The following is a 16,388-nucleotide window of genomic DNA, read 5'->3' on the forward strand; positions in this document are numbered from 1 at the left end:
AGGAGATTAGATGAGATTGCTTTGTCCTTTTGAATTCCTGATGCTGCTCTGCTGGCTGGTCCTTCAACTGGCACCTACTTTACCTTGTCTAGGGCATCCGATATCCTCCACTCCCTTTCTGTTAAACCCCTCTTTTTCCATATGCTTCTTTGTCTTTTTCCCTTTTCCCATTCATACTCTTGCGATGTTCTTTATGTCTGTGGCCCTTTTTTGGCCATGGGGATTATCTGACCTGAGACTGGCTTTGTTTCAAGCTGCAATGGCTCTGATGCTTGGTTCATTTTTATGTCCTTTTGCCATTTTTGAATTTGATTGGCCAATTGCCCAAACAAGAAGAATCACCTGTCTATTCTATTAGGGTCAGCCTTTCACATCAGTTATGTAATGTCTTTAGAACTAAGGTTTCTTAGCCCATTTGGGTTGCTATAACGAAATGCCATAAGCTGGGTAGCTTATAAACAACAAAAATGTATTTATCATATTTCTGAAAGCTAGGAAGTACAAGATCAAGGTGCCAGCAGATTCAGTGTCTGGTGAGAGCCCACTTTCTGGTTCACAGCCTTCTAGCTGTGTCCTCACATGGTAGAAGAAGCCAAGCAGCTCTCTGGAACCTCTTTTATAAAGGCACTAATCCTATTCATCATTCATTCATAATCCTTCCATATGTGCCCAGACATATCCAAGTAGTAGATTAATACCAGCCCCACCTCCTAATACCATCACATTGGTGATTAGGTTTCAATGTATGAATTTTAGGCAGACACAAACACTCAGACCATAGCACAAGGCTTCATGAAATTTAGTGCTGCCCATCTGCTTTCATGGTCTTGGTCTGAGGGACAATTGTTAGGAATGTTGTCTAACTGGCAACCTTTACTACAGCAAATACAGATAGCAGTTTTCCCCCCAAAGTAATATGTACCACTGTCCCTGAAGGAAATGTGAGAAAAAAAAGTTTTTGGAGATCACCCAGGAAGCCCAGTCATCCTACCAGAACTTCTGCTGATAGAGCCCAGTTAGCTCATGTTGGGCTTTGACCCACTTAATACTCTTTCAGCTTAGGACAGTAAAACCAGTAGCTTTAAGAAATCTATAGATGTTCCATTCATCTTCATATCATTCAATTCTTATGTTGCTAGGGTATGAAGACAGTTAAACACAAGAGCATTTTATAGGTTTATCAGGGCACTGATGTCATCTGGGGATAGCGTACTTCACTTATACATCATATGTGAAAAACAGAATGAGAAACAAATCACCGAGAAATGCAGTTAACGTTTTATGAGTTCATAAATCTGGAGCTGTGACCAACACTGGGACCTCTGTTGGAAACTTCCAGCTTTATAATTCAGTAGCTCCAAGGATTAATTTTACCATACAGAGTTTGGGTCAGGAGCTAAAATACATCCACATGCAAATCCAGACCATGGAGAATAACTAAACACATTTTCGTATGGAGATTTGTCAATGTGCTGTGGTGAAACAATGCCATAAGGGGCCTTTGAATTGTCACTTGTTACCTGCATACATAATGTGCACTATTCAGTACAGTAAACTTTCCATTCAGAACAATCCTCAGGAAGTCAAATTGTCTCTCTGGAGATGACATGATTGTATACTTAGAAAACCCCACTGTCTCAGCCCAAAAACCCCTTAAGCTGATAAGCAACTTCAGCAAAGTCTCGGGATACAAAATCAATGTGCAAAAATCACAAGCATTCCTATATACCAATAATAGACAAGCAGAGAGCCAAATCATGAGTGAACTCCCATTCACAATTGCTACAAAGAGAATAAAATACCTAGGAATACAACCTACAAGGGACGTGAAAGACCTCTTCAAGGAGAACTATAAATCACTTCTCAAAGAAATAAGAGAGGACACAAACAAATGGAAAAACGTTCCATGCTCATGGATAGGAAGAATCAATATCATGAAAATGGCCATATTGCTCAAAGTAATTTATAGATTCAATGCTATTCCCATCAAGCTACCATTGACTTTATTCGCAAAATTAGAAAAAAAAACTTTAAATTTCATATGGAACCAAAAAAGAGCTTGTATAGCGAAGACAATCCTAAGCAAAAAGAACAAAGGTGGGGGGCACCACGCCACCGGACTTCAAACTATACTACACTATACTACAAGGCTACAGTAACCAAAACAGCATGGTACTGGTACCAAAACAGATATATAGACCAATGAAACAGAACAGAGGCCTCACAAATAACGCCATACATCTACAACCATCTGATCTTCGACAAACCTGACAAAAACAAGCAATGGGGAAAGGATTCCCTATTTATCAAATGGTGCTGGGAAAACTGGCTAGCCATATGCAGAAAACAGAAACTAGACCCCTTCCTTACATCTTATACAAAAATTAACTCAAGATAGGTTAAAGACTTAAACCTAAAACCTAAAACCATGAAAACCCTAGAAGAAAACCTAGGCAGTACCATTCAGGACATAGGCATGGGCGAAGACTTCATAACTAAAACACCAAAAGCAATTGCAACAAAAGCCAAAATTGACAAATGAGATCTAATTAAACTAAAGAGCTTCTGCACAGCTAAAGAAACTATCATCAGAGTGAATAGGCAACTTACAGAATGGAAGAAATTTTTTTGCGTCTGAAATTTTATCCATCTGACAAATGTCTAATATCCAGAATCTACAAGGAAGTTAAACAAATTTACAAGAAAAAAAACAACCCCATCAAAAAGTGGGTGAAGGATATGAGCAGACATTTCTCAAAAGAAGACATTTATTTGGCCAAGAAACATATGAAAAAAAGCTCATCACTGGTCATTAGAGAAATACAAATCAAAACCATAATGAGATGCTATCTAACGCCAGTTAGAATGGCGATCATTAAAAAGTCAGGAAACAACAGATACTGGCAAGTCTGTGGAGAAATAGGAATGCTTCTACACTGTTGGTGGGAGTGTAAATTATTTCAACCATTGTGGAAGACAGTGTGGCGATTCCTCAAGGATCTAGAACCAGAAATATCATTTGACCCAGCAATCCCATTACTGGGTATATACCCAAAGGATTATAAATCATTCTGCTATAAAGACACATGCACATGTATGTTTATTGGACCACTATTTACAATAGCAAACACTTGGAACCAACCCAAATGCCCATCAATGATAGACTGGATAAAGAAAATGTGGCACATATACACCATGGAATACTATGGAGCCATAAAAAAGAATGAGTTCATGTCCTTTGCAGTGATATGGATGAAGCTGGAAACCATCATTCTCAGCAAACTAACACAGGAACAGAAAACCAAACACCGCATGTTCTCACTCATAAGTGAGAGTTGAACAATGTTAACACATGGACACAGGGAGGGAAATATCACACACTGGGGCCTGTTGCGGGGTGGGGGGCAAAGTGAGGGAGAGCATAAGTACAAGTATCTAATGCATGTGGATCTTGAAACCTAGATGATGGGTTGATACATGCAGCAAACCAACATGGCACATGTATACCTATGTAACAAACCTGCACATTCTGCACATGTATCCCAAAACATTTTTTAAAAAAGATCAAAATATTTTTTAAAAAGAGTGCTTTCTCCAGTTGAATGTGTGCTGGTCCCCAGCAGGGGAGAAACTGCTGTGTCCGCAACAGTGGATGGAGTAGGGTAAGAGATGACCGACACTTTGCATCCATTCCTGGCTACCGGTGCTACTCCCTTCAGAAATTGGTGCTGTGCCTGTGTATTCTTTATCCCAAGAAAGAATTCTGTGGCAGGCTGCACTACCCCCTCCGTTAGAGGTGGCCCACGCTGAGGGTTAGATCTCTAGGAGTCCTATATAATTCCCTGGTGACCCACCAGTCTCCCGTGTTTGCCAAAATCAGAGTGGGTTGTGGGGTATGTTTGCAGGGAAACTGGTGGTGTGGTGACTCAAGGCAGAGATCCCTTGGGCAGGGCAGTGGCGCACCACAGCTACAACTGGTATGGCACCCACTGTCTCAGTTTGTGTCTGAGCAGCATGCAATCATGCCTGCATGAGATGACCTTTCAGTTCTCTGTCCCTAGGAAGCTCCCAAATCACCACCAACAGTATTGCCCAGGGCCATAAGGGCAGAGGGGCTCTCCAATGGTTTGGCAGTCAGCAGATTGTTACAGGGGTGGGGGAAGCAGAGAAACACTCCTACCTACGCGTTCTGCAGGGATCTGAGTTCCTTGGGGGTCAATCTCTGTCCGACTCTTGCTGCTTTCTCTTTCTGCACTCCAGCTTCTTCCTCTAGGAGTTTTTGACAGGTCCTGGCTCTCTTCCCACAGTTTTCTATTTGGAACATGCATTCACCAGTAACTTTGATCTTTCTGAGGAGAATTGGCATCCAATGTCCCTAGTCATTCATTTTGGGGAAAAAAGACAAGACCTGTTGAATTATATCTATTTGAAGATCTCTGAGCTTCCTGTATCTGCATGTCTAAATCTCTTTTTAGACTTAGGATGTTTTCAGCTATTATTTTATTAAATAGGTTTTCTATCCCTTTTATTTTCTTTCTGTTTTCTGGGACACTAAAAATCCAAAATATTTGGTTGCTGTATGGTGTCCCATATTTCACATGGGCTTTGCTCATTCTTTTTATTCTTTTTTCTTTATTTTTGTCTGACTGGTTTATTTCAAAAGCACAGTCTTCAAGTTCTGAAATTCTTTCTTTTGCTTGATTTAGCCTATTATTTATGCTTTCAAATGTATTTTGTATTTCATTCCATAAATTCTTCTAGAATTTATTTGCTGCTTTTTAAAGTGATATCTGTCTGGTAAATTTCTCATTTATATCCTAAGTTGTTTTTCTGATTTTTTTTGTATAGTTCCTCGGAGTTCTCGTGTGTCTTACTGAGCTTCTTAAAAATCTGTATTTTCCATTATTTATTCAGCATTTTGTTAATTTCTTTCTGATTGGATCTGTTGCTGGTGAATTATTATATTCCTTTGGAAGTGTCATTTTCCCTTGCTTTTCCATATTTCTTGTGCTAATTCACTGATGTCTGTGCTTCTGGTGTAACAGTTGCTTCTTCCAATTTTTGAATTTGCTTTTGTAGGGAAGAACTTTTTCCTGAAGATGTATTTATGATATTGGTTGGGTAGTGCTTTGATTCTGTGTATGTGCAGTATTGCAGTCTCCATATGATTTTTTTGGCTGTAAGCAGTGTCAGTGGTGCCTGTGATTTTCTCAGTGGCATAGGGTGCAGCTGCTAGTGCAGGCTGTGACATTTTCGTGGTCACAGGTATACCAGGTTGGCCAGTCCTCAGGCTTTATTGGTGAAAACATCAGGCTGAGCATGCCTGTCACTGGGCCTCTGGGTGGCATAAGCTGGCATTGGCATTAGTTGGTCCAGGTGGGCTGATTCCTGGGGCTCCAGGTAGCTTGCTCAGGTGTTGGCAGTGGCAGAAGTGGGCTGGGTGAGTGACCATATCCTCAGGCCTCTTGGCAGTGGGCGTGGCATGGTGATGGCAGTAACAGTGGCAGGACAATCCTCTGCCTTGCAATTGGTCCTCACTAGTGTTGGCAGTGACTGCAATGGGCTGGGTGGGCTAGTACCCAGGCCTGCATGTGGCATGTGTGAGTGGATGCCTGCTGTGGTAGTAGCATCAGGTTGGGTGGGCTCATTCCCAGGACCCTGGGAAGAGTGCTCTGGTGTTAATGGTAGTTTATGGGGCAGGGCAATTCCCAGACCACCTGATGGCATGTTCAGCACTAGTAGGTGGAATCAGGCTGAGTAGGCCTGTCCTCAGGTCCCCTTTTTTTGTTGGCAATTTTTTGATTACCATTTCAATTTTGCTGCTTGTTACTGATCTGTTCAGAGATTCTGTATCTTGCTAGTTTAATCTAGGAGGGTTGTATATTTCCAGGAATTCATCCATCTTTTCTAGGTTTTCTAGTTTATGCTCATAAAGGTGTTCATAGTAGCCTTAAATGATCTTTTTTATTTCTGTGGTATCAGTTGTAATCTCCTGTTTTATTTCTAATTGAGCTTATTTGGATCTTCTCTCTTCTTTTCTTGGTTATCTCACTAATGATCTGTCAATTTTATTTATCTTTACAAAGAACAGGCTTTTTGTTTCATTTATCGTTTGTATTTTTTGTTTGTTTCAATTTCATTTGTTCTTCTCTGATTTTTATTAGATCTTTTCTTCTGCTAAGTTTGGGTTTGGATTGTTCTTCTTTCTCCAGTTCCGTGAGGTGTGACCTTGGATTGTCTGTTTGTGCACTTTCAGACTTTTTGATGTAGGTATTTAGTGCTATGAACTTTCCTCTTAGCACAGCTTTTGCTGTATCCCAGAGGTTTTGATAGGTTATGTCACAATTATCGTATTGTACAGTTCAAAGAATTGCAAAAATATGGAACCAGCCCAAATGCCCATCAATCAATGAGTGGATAAAGAAAATGTGATATATATATATCCCATAGAATATTACTTAGCCATACAAAGGAATGAAATAGTGGCATTCGCAGCAACCTGGATGGAATTGGAAACTATTATTCTAAGTGACATAACTCGGGAATGGAAAGCCAAACATTGTATGTTCTCACTCATAATTGGGATCTAAGCTATGAGGATGCAAAGGCATAAGAATGATACACTGGACTTTGGGGACTTGGGGGAACGGGTGGGTGGTAGCAAGGAATAAAAGACTACATGTTGGGAACAGGGTGCACTGCTCAGGTGATGGGTGAACCAAAATCTCAGAAATCATGACTAAGTAACTTATTCATGTAACCAAACACCACCCGTTCCCCCAAAACCTATTGAAATTAAAAAAAAAAAAACACATGCACACAAATGTTCATTGCAGCACTATTCAGAATAGCAAAGACATGGAGTCAACCTAAATGCTCATCAATGACAGATTGTCCAAAGAAAATGTGATACATATACACCACGGAATACTATGCAGCCATAAAAAAGAATGAGACTCTGTTATTTGCAGGAACATGGATGGAGCTGCAGGCCACTATCCTTAGCATATTTATGCAGGAACAGAAAACCAAATACTGCATGTTCTCACTTATAAGTGGGCGCTAAATGATGAGAACTCATGGACACAAAGAGGGGAGCAACAGACATTGGGACCTACCAGAGGGAGGAGGGTGGGAGGCAGAAGATCAGAAAACATAACAATTGGACTAGGCTTAGTACCTGGGTGACTAAAAAATCTGTACAACAAATTTCCTTGTCATGAGTTTACCTATATAACAAACCTACATGTGTACCCCTGAACATAAATAAAAGTTTTAAAAAATTTAACTGATTATATGTTTAATGTTTATTTTTGGGCTATTCTATTTCATTTGTTTATGTCTGTCCTTATGCTGGTACCACGCTGTTTTGATTACTTCAGGTTTGTTGTAAGTTTTGAAATCAGGAAATTTGAATCATCCAACATTGTTCTTTTTCAAAATTATTTTGAGTACTCTGAGCCCCTTGAAATTCCATATATATTTTAGAATAGACTTTTTTATATAAGGTGTAAGGAAGGGATCCAGTTTCAGCTTTCTACATATGGCTAGCCAGTTTTCCCAGCACCATTTATTAAATAGGGAATCCTTTCCCCATTTCTTGTTTTTCTCAGGTTTGTCAAAGATCAGATACTTGTAGATATGTGGCATTATTTCTGACGGCTCTGTTCTGTTCCATTGATCTATATCTCTGTTTTGGTACCTGTACCATGCTGTTTTGGTTACTGTAGCCTTGTAGTATAGTTTGAAGTCAGGTAGTGTGATGCCTCCAGCTTTGTTCTTTTGGCTTAGGATTGACTTGGCGATGCGGGCTCTTTTTTGGTTCCATATGAACTTTAAAGTAGTTTTTTCCAATTCTGTGAAGAAAGTCATTGGTAGCTTGATGGGGATGGCATTGAATCTGTAAATTACCTTGGGAAGGATGGCCATTTTCATGATATTGATTCTTCCTACCCATGAGCATGGAATGTTCTTCCATTTGTTTGTATCCTCTTTTATTTCCTTGAGCAGTGGTTTGTAGTTCTCCTTGAAGAGGTCTTTCACATCCCTTGTAAGTTGGATTCCTAGGTATTTGATTCTCTTTGAAGCAATTGTGAATGGGAGTTCACTCATGATTTGGCTCTCTGTTTGTCTGTTATTGATGTATAAGAATGCTTGTGATTTTTGCACATTGATTTTGTATCCTGAGACTTTGCTGAAGTTGCTTATCAGCTTAAGGAGATTTTGGGCTGAGACAATGGGGTTTTCTAGATATACTATCATGTCATCTGCAAACAGGGACAATTTGACTTCCTCTTTTCCTAATTGAATACCCTTGATTTCCTTCTCCTGCCTAATTGCCCTGGCCAGAACTTCCAACACTATGTTGAATAGAAGTGGTGAGAGAGGGCATCCCTGTCTTGTGCCAGTTTTCAAAGGGAATGCTTCCAGTTTTTGCCCATTCAGTATGATATTGGCTGTGGGTTTGTCATAAATAGCTCTTATTATTTTGAGATACGTCCCATCAATTCCTAATTGATTGAGAGTTTTTAGCATGAAGGGTTGTTGAATTTTGTCAAAGGCCTTTTCTGCATCTATTGAGATAATCATGATGGATTAAAGACTTAAATGTTAGACCTAAAACCATAAAAACCCTAGAAGAAAACCTAGGCATTACCATTCAGGACATAGGCATGGGCAAGGACTTCATGTCTAAAACACCAAAAGCAATGGCAACAAAAGCCAAAATTGACAAATGGGATCTAATTAAACTCAAGAGCTTCTGCACAGCAAAAGAAACTACCATCAGAGTGAACAGGCAACCTACAAAATGGGAGAAAATTTTCACAACCTACTCATCTGACAAAGGGCTAATATCCAGAATCTACAATGAACTCCAACAAATTTACAAGAAAAAAACAAACAACCCCATCAAAAAGTGGGCGAAGGACATGAACAGACACTTCTCAAAAGAAGACATTTATGCAGCCGAAAAACACATGAAAAAGTGCTCATCATCACTGGCCATCAGAGAAATGCAAATCAAAACCACAATGAGATGCCATCTCACACCAGTTAGAATGGCAATCATTAAAAAGTCAGGAAACAACAGGTGCTGGAGAGGATGTGGAGAAATAGGAACACTTTTACACTGTTGGTGGGACTGTAAACTAGTTCAACCCTTCTGGAAATCAGTGTGGCGATTCCTCAGGGATCTAGAACTAGAAATTCCATTTGACCCAGCCATCCCGTTACTGGGTATATACCCAAAAGACTATAAATCATGCTGCTATAAAGACACATGCACACGTATGTTTATTGCCGCATTATTCACAATAGCAAAGACTTGGAACCAACCCAAATGTCCAACAATGATAGACTGGATTAAGAAAATGTGGCACATATACACCATGGAATACTATGCAGCCGTAAAAAATGATGAGTTCACGTCCTTTGTAGGGACATGGATGAAATTGGAAATCATCATTCTCAGTAAACTATCGCAAGAACAAAAAACCAAATACTGCATATTCTCACTCATAGGTGGGAATTGAACAATGAGAACACATGGACACAGGAAGGGGAACATCACACTCTGGGGACTGTTGTGGGGTGGGGGGAGGGGGGAGGGATAGCATTGGGAGATATACCTAATGCTAGATGACGAGTTGGTGGGTGCAGTGCACCAGCATGGCACATGTATACATATGTAACTTACCTGCACATTGCGCACATGTACCATAAAACCTAAAGTATAATAATAATAATAATAAAAGAAAAAAAAAAAAAGAATTATCAACCAATTAAAAAAAAAAAAATTCTTTGGAAAAAAACTTTTAAATATTGGAAAGCATAAAGAATGATATAACAAACTTCCATATACCCATGGAAGAGTTAGTACTAACTCTTGGTAACATTTTGTCATACCTGCTTAATATCTTTTTATAAATAAAATAAACACTATATAGATTAAAAAAAAAAAAAAAAAAGAATAGACTTTTTTATTTATACCAAAAACATCATTGGGATCCTGATTGGGATTGCTTTAAATCTATAGATCACTTTTGTGAAGTATTATCCATTTTAATAATTGTAAGTTTTCTAATTCATGAACATGGAATGTCTTCTCATTACTTATGCCTCCAATTTCTTTCAGCAATGTTTTGTATTTTGCAATGTACAAGTCTTTTGCCTCACTGGTTAAATTTATTCCTAAGTACTTTACTCTTCTTGATAGTATTGTAAATTGAATTGTTTTATTAGTTCTCTTTTTAGATATTTAATTCATAGCATATAGGAATGTAGCTGATATTTTCGTGTTTATTTTGTATTCAGAAACTTCGTTGAATTTGTATATTACCTCTGTGTGTGTGTTTGTCTCCCTCTCTCTCTCTCTATCTGTGTAATATTTGGAGTTTGCTACACATAAGGTCATGCCATATGTGAACAGAGGTAATTTTACTTTTTTTCTGTTTTTTTTTTCTTCCTTGCCTAATTCCTCTGACTAGAACTTCTAATACTATGTTGAATAAAAATGGCAAAAGTAGGCATCTTTGCCTTGTTCTTCATAATAAGACATCCTGTGATTTTTAACATGCATTATGTTGTATGTTTTGGCAGCACTGTTGTTTTTCTTGCAAATAATTTAATAGTTTAACTCAAAGCTTCTAGGATGCTTTCATGTTGTTAGGTGAATCATTCCATGACTGCTAAATAAGGAATTTTCCAAGTGAATCTCAGAAATCTGTGTTTTAATAAGTGCTTCAGGTGATTCTGTTGCATACTCAAGTTTGAGAACCATTGTCCAAGGGGCAAAAGCTGCCATTGCCAATTGCTGTTTTTTATCTGAGAGGGCGCAGGATCCCCCTGGTCCAGTTCTTGTGGATGCAACTTATTAAATGAAATAAGGTCATGAGTACTCTAGGGCCCAATCTCTGCTTTTTGTTTTGTTCACTCCTGTTTAAAATTTCACTCAGGGCTCTCTTTGGAAGAATTGCACTTACCTTTGCCATCCGGGGCTGAGGTTTCATTTTCTTTGGTTATTCCCCAGGCCAGTACCATTTGCTTTTTACTTTCCAGAAGTTCTGTAAAGATTGTTGATGGTACCCTTTCTTAGCTTTTTTTTTTTTTTGTCTTGATATAGTCTTATTCTTCTAAAAAATCTTTTCATTTGTCTCAGTCAGACTTTGATGGAGAGGAGGGGAGATATTGTTTACATTTGTTAAAAATGGCTTTTAAGTTAAATTCTAACTAAGGATCTATTAGGAAATAAAATTGCCTTCTGACTTCTTTTGATTTATTTTGCAGAATTGCATATATCCAAAGCTCTAGGTAATTATTAAACATTAGAAGTATAGAACAAACAGGCCAGCCAGGCCCGGCGAGGCCGCCGCGGTCCAGCGCCCTGGACCTCCGGAGGCGGAGGTCCGGCGCCCTGGGCGGCGCCCTGCCCCCAAAGTCCGTCCTCCCCGTTAGGTGGCGCCCGAGGGGAGGGGACAGCCGGGCAGGCAGGAAGCTGCGGCTTAAAAGGGCAACCCGCGCCGGACCCTTCCTTCCTAGTCGCGGGGAGTCTGAGAAAGCGCACCTGTTCCGCGACCATCACGCACCTTCCCTCCGCCTGCCGCGATGTACCGCTACCTGGGCAAAGCGCTGCTGCTGTCCCGGGCCGGGCCCGCTGCCCTGGGCTCCGCGGCCAACCACTCGGCCGCGTTGCTGGGCCGGGCCCGCGGACAGCCCGCCGCCGCCTCGCAGCCGGGGCTCGCATTGGCCTCCCGGCGCCACTACAGCGAGTTGGTGGCCGACCGCGAGGACGACCCCAACTTCTTCAAGATGGTGGAGGGCTTCTTCGATCGCGGCGCCAGCATCGTGGAGGACAAGTTGGTGAAGGACCTAAGGACCCAGGAGAGCGAGGAGCAGAAGCGGAACCGGGTGCGCGGCATCCTGCGGATCATCAAGCCCTGCAACCATGTGCTGAGTCTCTCCTTCCCCATCCGGCGCGACGACGGCTCCTGGGAGGTCATCGAAGGCTACCGGGCCCAGCACAGCCAGCACCGCACGCCCTGCAAGGGAGGTATCCGTTACAGCACTGATGTGAGTGTAGATGAAGTAAAAGCTTTGGCTTCTCTGATGACATACAAGTGTGCAGTGGTTGATGTGCCGTTTGGGGGTGCTAAAGCTGGTGTTAAGATCAATCCCAAGAACTATACTGAAAATGAATTGGAAAAGATCACAAGGAGGTTCACCATGGAGCTAGCAAAGAAGGGCTTTATTGGTCCTGGCATTGATGTGCCTGCTCCAGACATGAACACAGGTGAGCGGGAGATGTCCTGGATTGCTGATACCTATGCCAGCACCATAGGGCACTATGATATTAATGCACACGCCTGTGTTACTGGTAAACCCATCAGCCAAGGGGGAATCCATGGACGCATCTCTGCTACTGGCCGTGGTGTCTTCCATGGGATTGAAAACTTCATCAATGAAGCTTCTTACATGAGCAATGTAGGAATGACACCAGGGTTTGGAGATAAAACGTTTGTTGTTCAGGGATTTGGTAATGTGGGCCTACACTCTATGAGATATTTACATCGTTTTGGTGCTAAATGTGTTGCTGTTGGTGAGTCTGATGGGAGTATATGGAATCCAGATGGTATTGACCCAAAGGAACTGGAAGACTTCAGATTGCAACATGGGTCCATTCTGGGCTTCCCCAAGGCAAAGCCCTATGAAGGAAGCATCTTGGAGGCCGACTGTGACATACTGATCCCAGCTGCCACTGAGAAGCAGTTGACCAAATCCAATGCACCCAGAGTCAAAGCCAAGATCATTGCTGAAGGTGCCAATGGGCCAACAACTCCAGAAGCTGACAAGATCTTCCTGGAGAGAAACATTTTGGTTATTCCAGATGTCTACTTGAATGCTGGAGGAGTGACAGTATCTTACTTTGAGTGGCTGAAGAATCTAAATCATGTCAGCTATGGCCGTTTGACCTTCAAATATGAAAGGGATTCTAACTACCACTTGCTCATGTCTGTTCAAGAGAGTTTAGAAAGAAAATTTGGAAAGCATGGTGGAACTATTCCCATTGTACCCACGGCAGAGTTCCGAGACAGTATATCGGGTGCATCTGAGAAAGACATCGTGCACTCTGCTTTGGCATACACAATGGAGCGTTCTGCCAGGCAAATTATGCACACAGCCATGAAGTATAACCTGGGATTGGACCTGAGAACAGCTGCCTATGTCAATGCCATTGAGAAAGTCTTCAAAGTGTACAGTGAAGCTGGTGTGACCTTCACATAGATGGATCATGGCTGACTTCCTCACTATCCTCTTCACGTGTAACTTCTGCAGACCTATCACAAGTTTACATGTAACCACAGAAATCCCTTTCTCTCCTGACTCATTAATAATGGATACCATTCTCAACAAGTCAATCCAAATCAGCCCGTTAAGGAGAAAGAAATTAATATACAAGCTGAGTGTGAAAGTAGAAATCACCTACACCAGAGAGCCATTTTGGTATTTTGCCTTTAAATAAAAAGCCTCCTCCATCTGGCTGTGCAGCCTTGCTCTGTGGCTTTTCCCAGCACAATCAGTGCTAGTGCTGGGGAAGGGACAGTCAAGAGCAGTCAGTTGCTTACTTATTTTGCTCTGGATGAGTCTGGGACACGCTGTAACTTTAACACATTTAAGAAGAAGGTGTGTGGCCTTTTCAGAAGGTGGCATGGTCCTCAAGTGAGTTCTTAGTATTTTATATCAGCAAAATAACTCAATTTTGCAGGTTGCAAACGAATATAAAAGCTGCTTCTGTTTATGAATATTCTTTTAGAATAGAATAAGTACATGCTGCTGTAATAAAATTGCCTTTAATCACTTGACAAGCCTAACCTTGACTCAGTGAATGCCTATACAAATAATAAATGAAAAAAAACCGGTATTTTTATATCATAAAACAGTTTCATTTATAGCTTATCATTCATGTATTGTTGTCCAGCAAACATTAAAAGCCCTGTGGATAATTAAGTTATCTTCATACCTGCAAAACGGTGGAGGCTGTTTTTGTTAAAACTGTCAGAATTTGCTTGTTATAATTATGACACATAGTCCAAAGAATGCAGTAATCTTTTTATCATGTTAACTAATTGTTCTCTTTTGAAGATCTATGGTTGACTAATTAAACAACAATTCAAGTAGAGTGTCCCAGAAAAAAAACCACTTGGGCTCCCTGTTTGGAGTCTGGCTGGCTCTGAGCATTGCCAATGGCCCCTATTCACCTGACTTTGTATCCTCTCCTTTTAGAGGCTTTGCATTCTGCACGCAGCTTCACTAACAGTGGGCTGAAACCAACCTTGGGTTGAGTGTTTCATTTGGGAGTTATTTGGCCAGGGCCTTTTGAACAATAGTGTCCCCATGAAGTGCTAGATAATATATGTGTAAGAATCAGCTTTTTTTTTTTTTAAACTATAACACCCTTCAGAAATTTCTAACTACTTTGTAACTGCATGGCTTAACCTGGTGATAAAAGCGGTTATTAAAAGTCTACATTTAAAAAAAAAAAAAGAATAGAACAAATAATGGGAGCATTGGTTTGACCTTTGCAAATTATCTAGTTTTATTTACCTGTTTTACACAGGAGAAGACTGAGAGAAGGGAGGAGTAGCTTGCTGTAGTTCAGACAGCAACTTATTTCAAAGCTGGTGCTAAAACCTAGAGTGAACTGGTACTTCTCCATTTCTGAAGGAAATGCAGAAGAAACAGAAGCAGAAAGACAACATTGTGGCCTGAACATATTTAACTTAAAGATGACTCCATTTTTGAACTTTATTTCTTGGAATAGAGTGTCTTCTAAATTTAAACTGATCCAACTTTCACAAAATTGGGCAGTTAGAAGCCACAGAGGGAATTAGCAGCTGTTGTTATAAGAAAAAGCAAAGGGATTGTTGCCAGACTTCATAAATCTTGGCATATTTGAGAAAAATGTCCCAATTTGTTACATATGCTCATTCATGTGTGTAAACCTTTGGTTATAGTGCTTTGTCAATATAAATATGTTTTACATTATAAATTGGTCTGAGTGCTGGATTTCATGTTTATTATCCCTTAGAACCCCACTTTCTTCTGCTCTTCTTCTCGGGCGTTCTTTGCTTTATTTCTCCCACTGTTTTGTTCTTTTTTTAGTATACAAGCAGTGAAGGGTGCAGATCATGGTTAGAGCTTTCAAGAAGTTTGTTCTAGTTCTTCTCCTGAAACTGGACCTCCCTCCTAGCTTGGTAACAACTACCTCAACTACCTTTTGGTCTCCACCTTGGGCAGAGTTGTTTTTTTTTTTTTTTTTTTTTTTGAGACGTAGTCTTGCTCTGTCACCTAGGCTGGAGTGCAATGGCGCCATCTCGGCTCACTGCAACCTCCGCCTCCCGGGTTCAAGCGATTCTCCTGCCTCAGCCTCCTGAGTAGCTGGGATTGCAGGCGCACGCCACCACGCCCGGCTAATTTTTGTATTTTTAGTAGAGACAGGGTTTCACCATGTTGGTCAGGCTGGTCTCGAACTCCTGACCTCATGATTCACCTGCCTCGGCCTCCCAAAGTGCTGGGATTACAGGCGTGGGCCACCATGCCTGGCTGGCCAGAGTTTTAAGAGCAAATCATATAAATTATTCATCACTGGAATAGAAAAGTAAATGGTATTTTTTTCTTTAAAAAAAAAAAAAGGAAACCAGGAAAAAACAGTTTGAAGCCCAAAGTGAGGAAGTAACACAGCAATTCTCAAAGCTGGATAGGTAGGGACTTTTTTCATATAGAAATAATCAGTGAACAGGCTGGGCACAGTGGCTCATGCCTGTAATCCCAGCACTTTGGGAGGCCAAGGTGGGTGGATCACTACGTCAGGAGTTCAAGATCAATCTGGTCAAGATGGTGAAACCTCGTCTCTACTAAAAATACACACACACACACAAAAACTAGCTGGGCATGGTGGTGGGCGCCTGTAATCCCAGCTACTCAGGAGGCTGAGGCAGAGAATTGCTTAAACCCAGGAGGCGGAACTCCATCTCAAAAAAAAAAAAAAAAGTCAGTAAACAGAAGTATATGTCCTGAAAAAGTAGTGTACAAGCATAAAGACATCATTAGTTAAACACTGGTTTATTCACTCAGGTTTTAGCACAATCAACTTCTCTGAGAAATTGGGAGATTTCAATGAGAGATTTCAGTAAGGACCGTGTTTGCTCTGTAAATGGACTCATCTCCGAGTTGCTTGCTCGGTGTCACAGTCATACCCCATAAAGAGTGAGTAACCAGGCATGCTGAAGCAGCAACAGACCAATGAGAAAAGGGAAGAAATCTGGGATTTAAGGGGCATAGAAAGATCCTGAAATATATTTTCTATTGGTCTTTCCTAGCATAAGAAACAT

At 40.8% G+C, this 16,388-nt stretch overlaps 1 protein-coding gene across 1 annotated transcript; it reads left to right on the forward strand.

Annotated features, from left to right (window-relative positions):
* The first annotated feature begins 11,494 nt into the window (after positions 1 to 11,494).
* On the forward strand, positions 11,495 to 15,046 carry GLUD2 (glutamate dehydrogenase 2). Its single transcript, XM_054473247.2, has one exon. The coding sequence runs from the start codon at positions 11,605 to 11,607 to the stop codon at positions 13,279 to 13,281; it is 1,677 nt and encodes a 558-aa protein (XP_054329222.1). The 5' UTR covers positions 11,495 to 11,604; the 3' UTR covers positions 13,282 to 15,046.
* Positions 15,047 to 16,388: the final 1,342 nt, after the last annotated feature.

This window comes from Pongo pygmaeus, chromosome X, assembly GCF_028885625.2.
Source record: "Pongo pygmaeus isolate AG05252 chromosome X, NHGRI_mPonPyg2-v2.0_pri, whole genome shotgun sequence".
NCBI classification, from domain to species: Eukaryota; Metazoa; Chordata; class Mammalia; order Primates; family Hominidae; genus Pongo; species Pongo pygmaeus.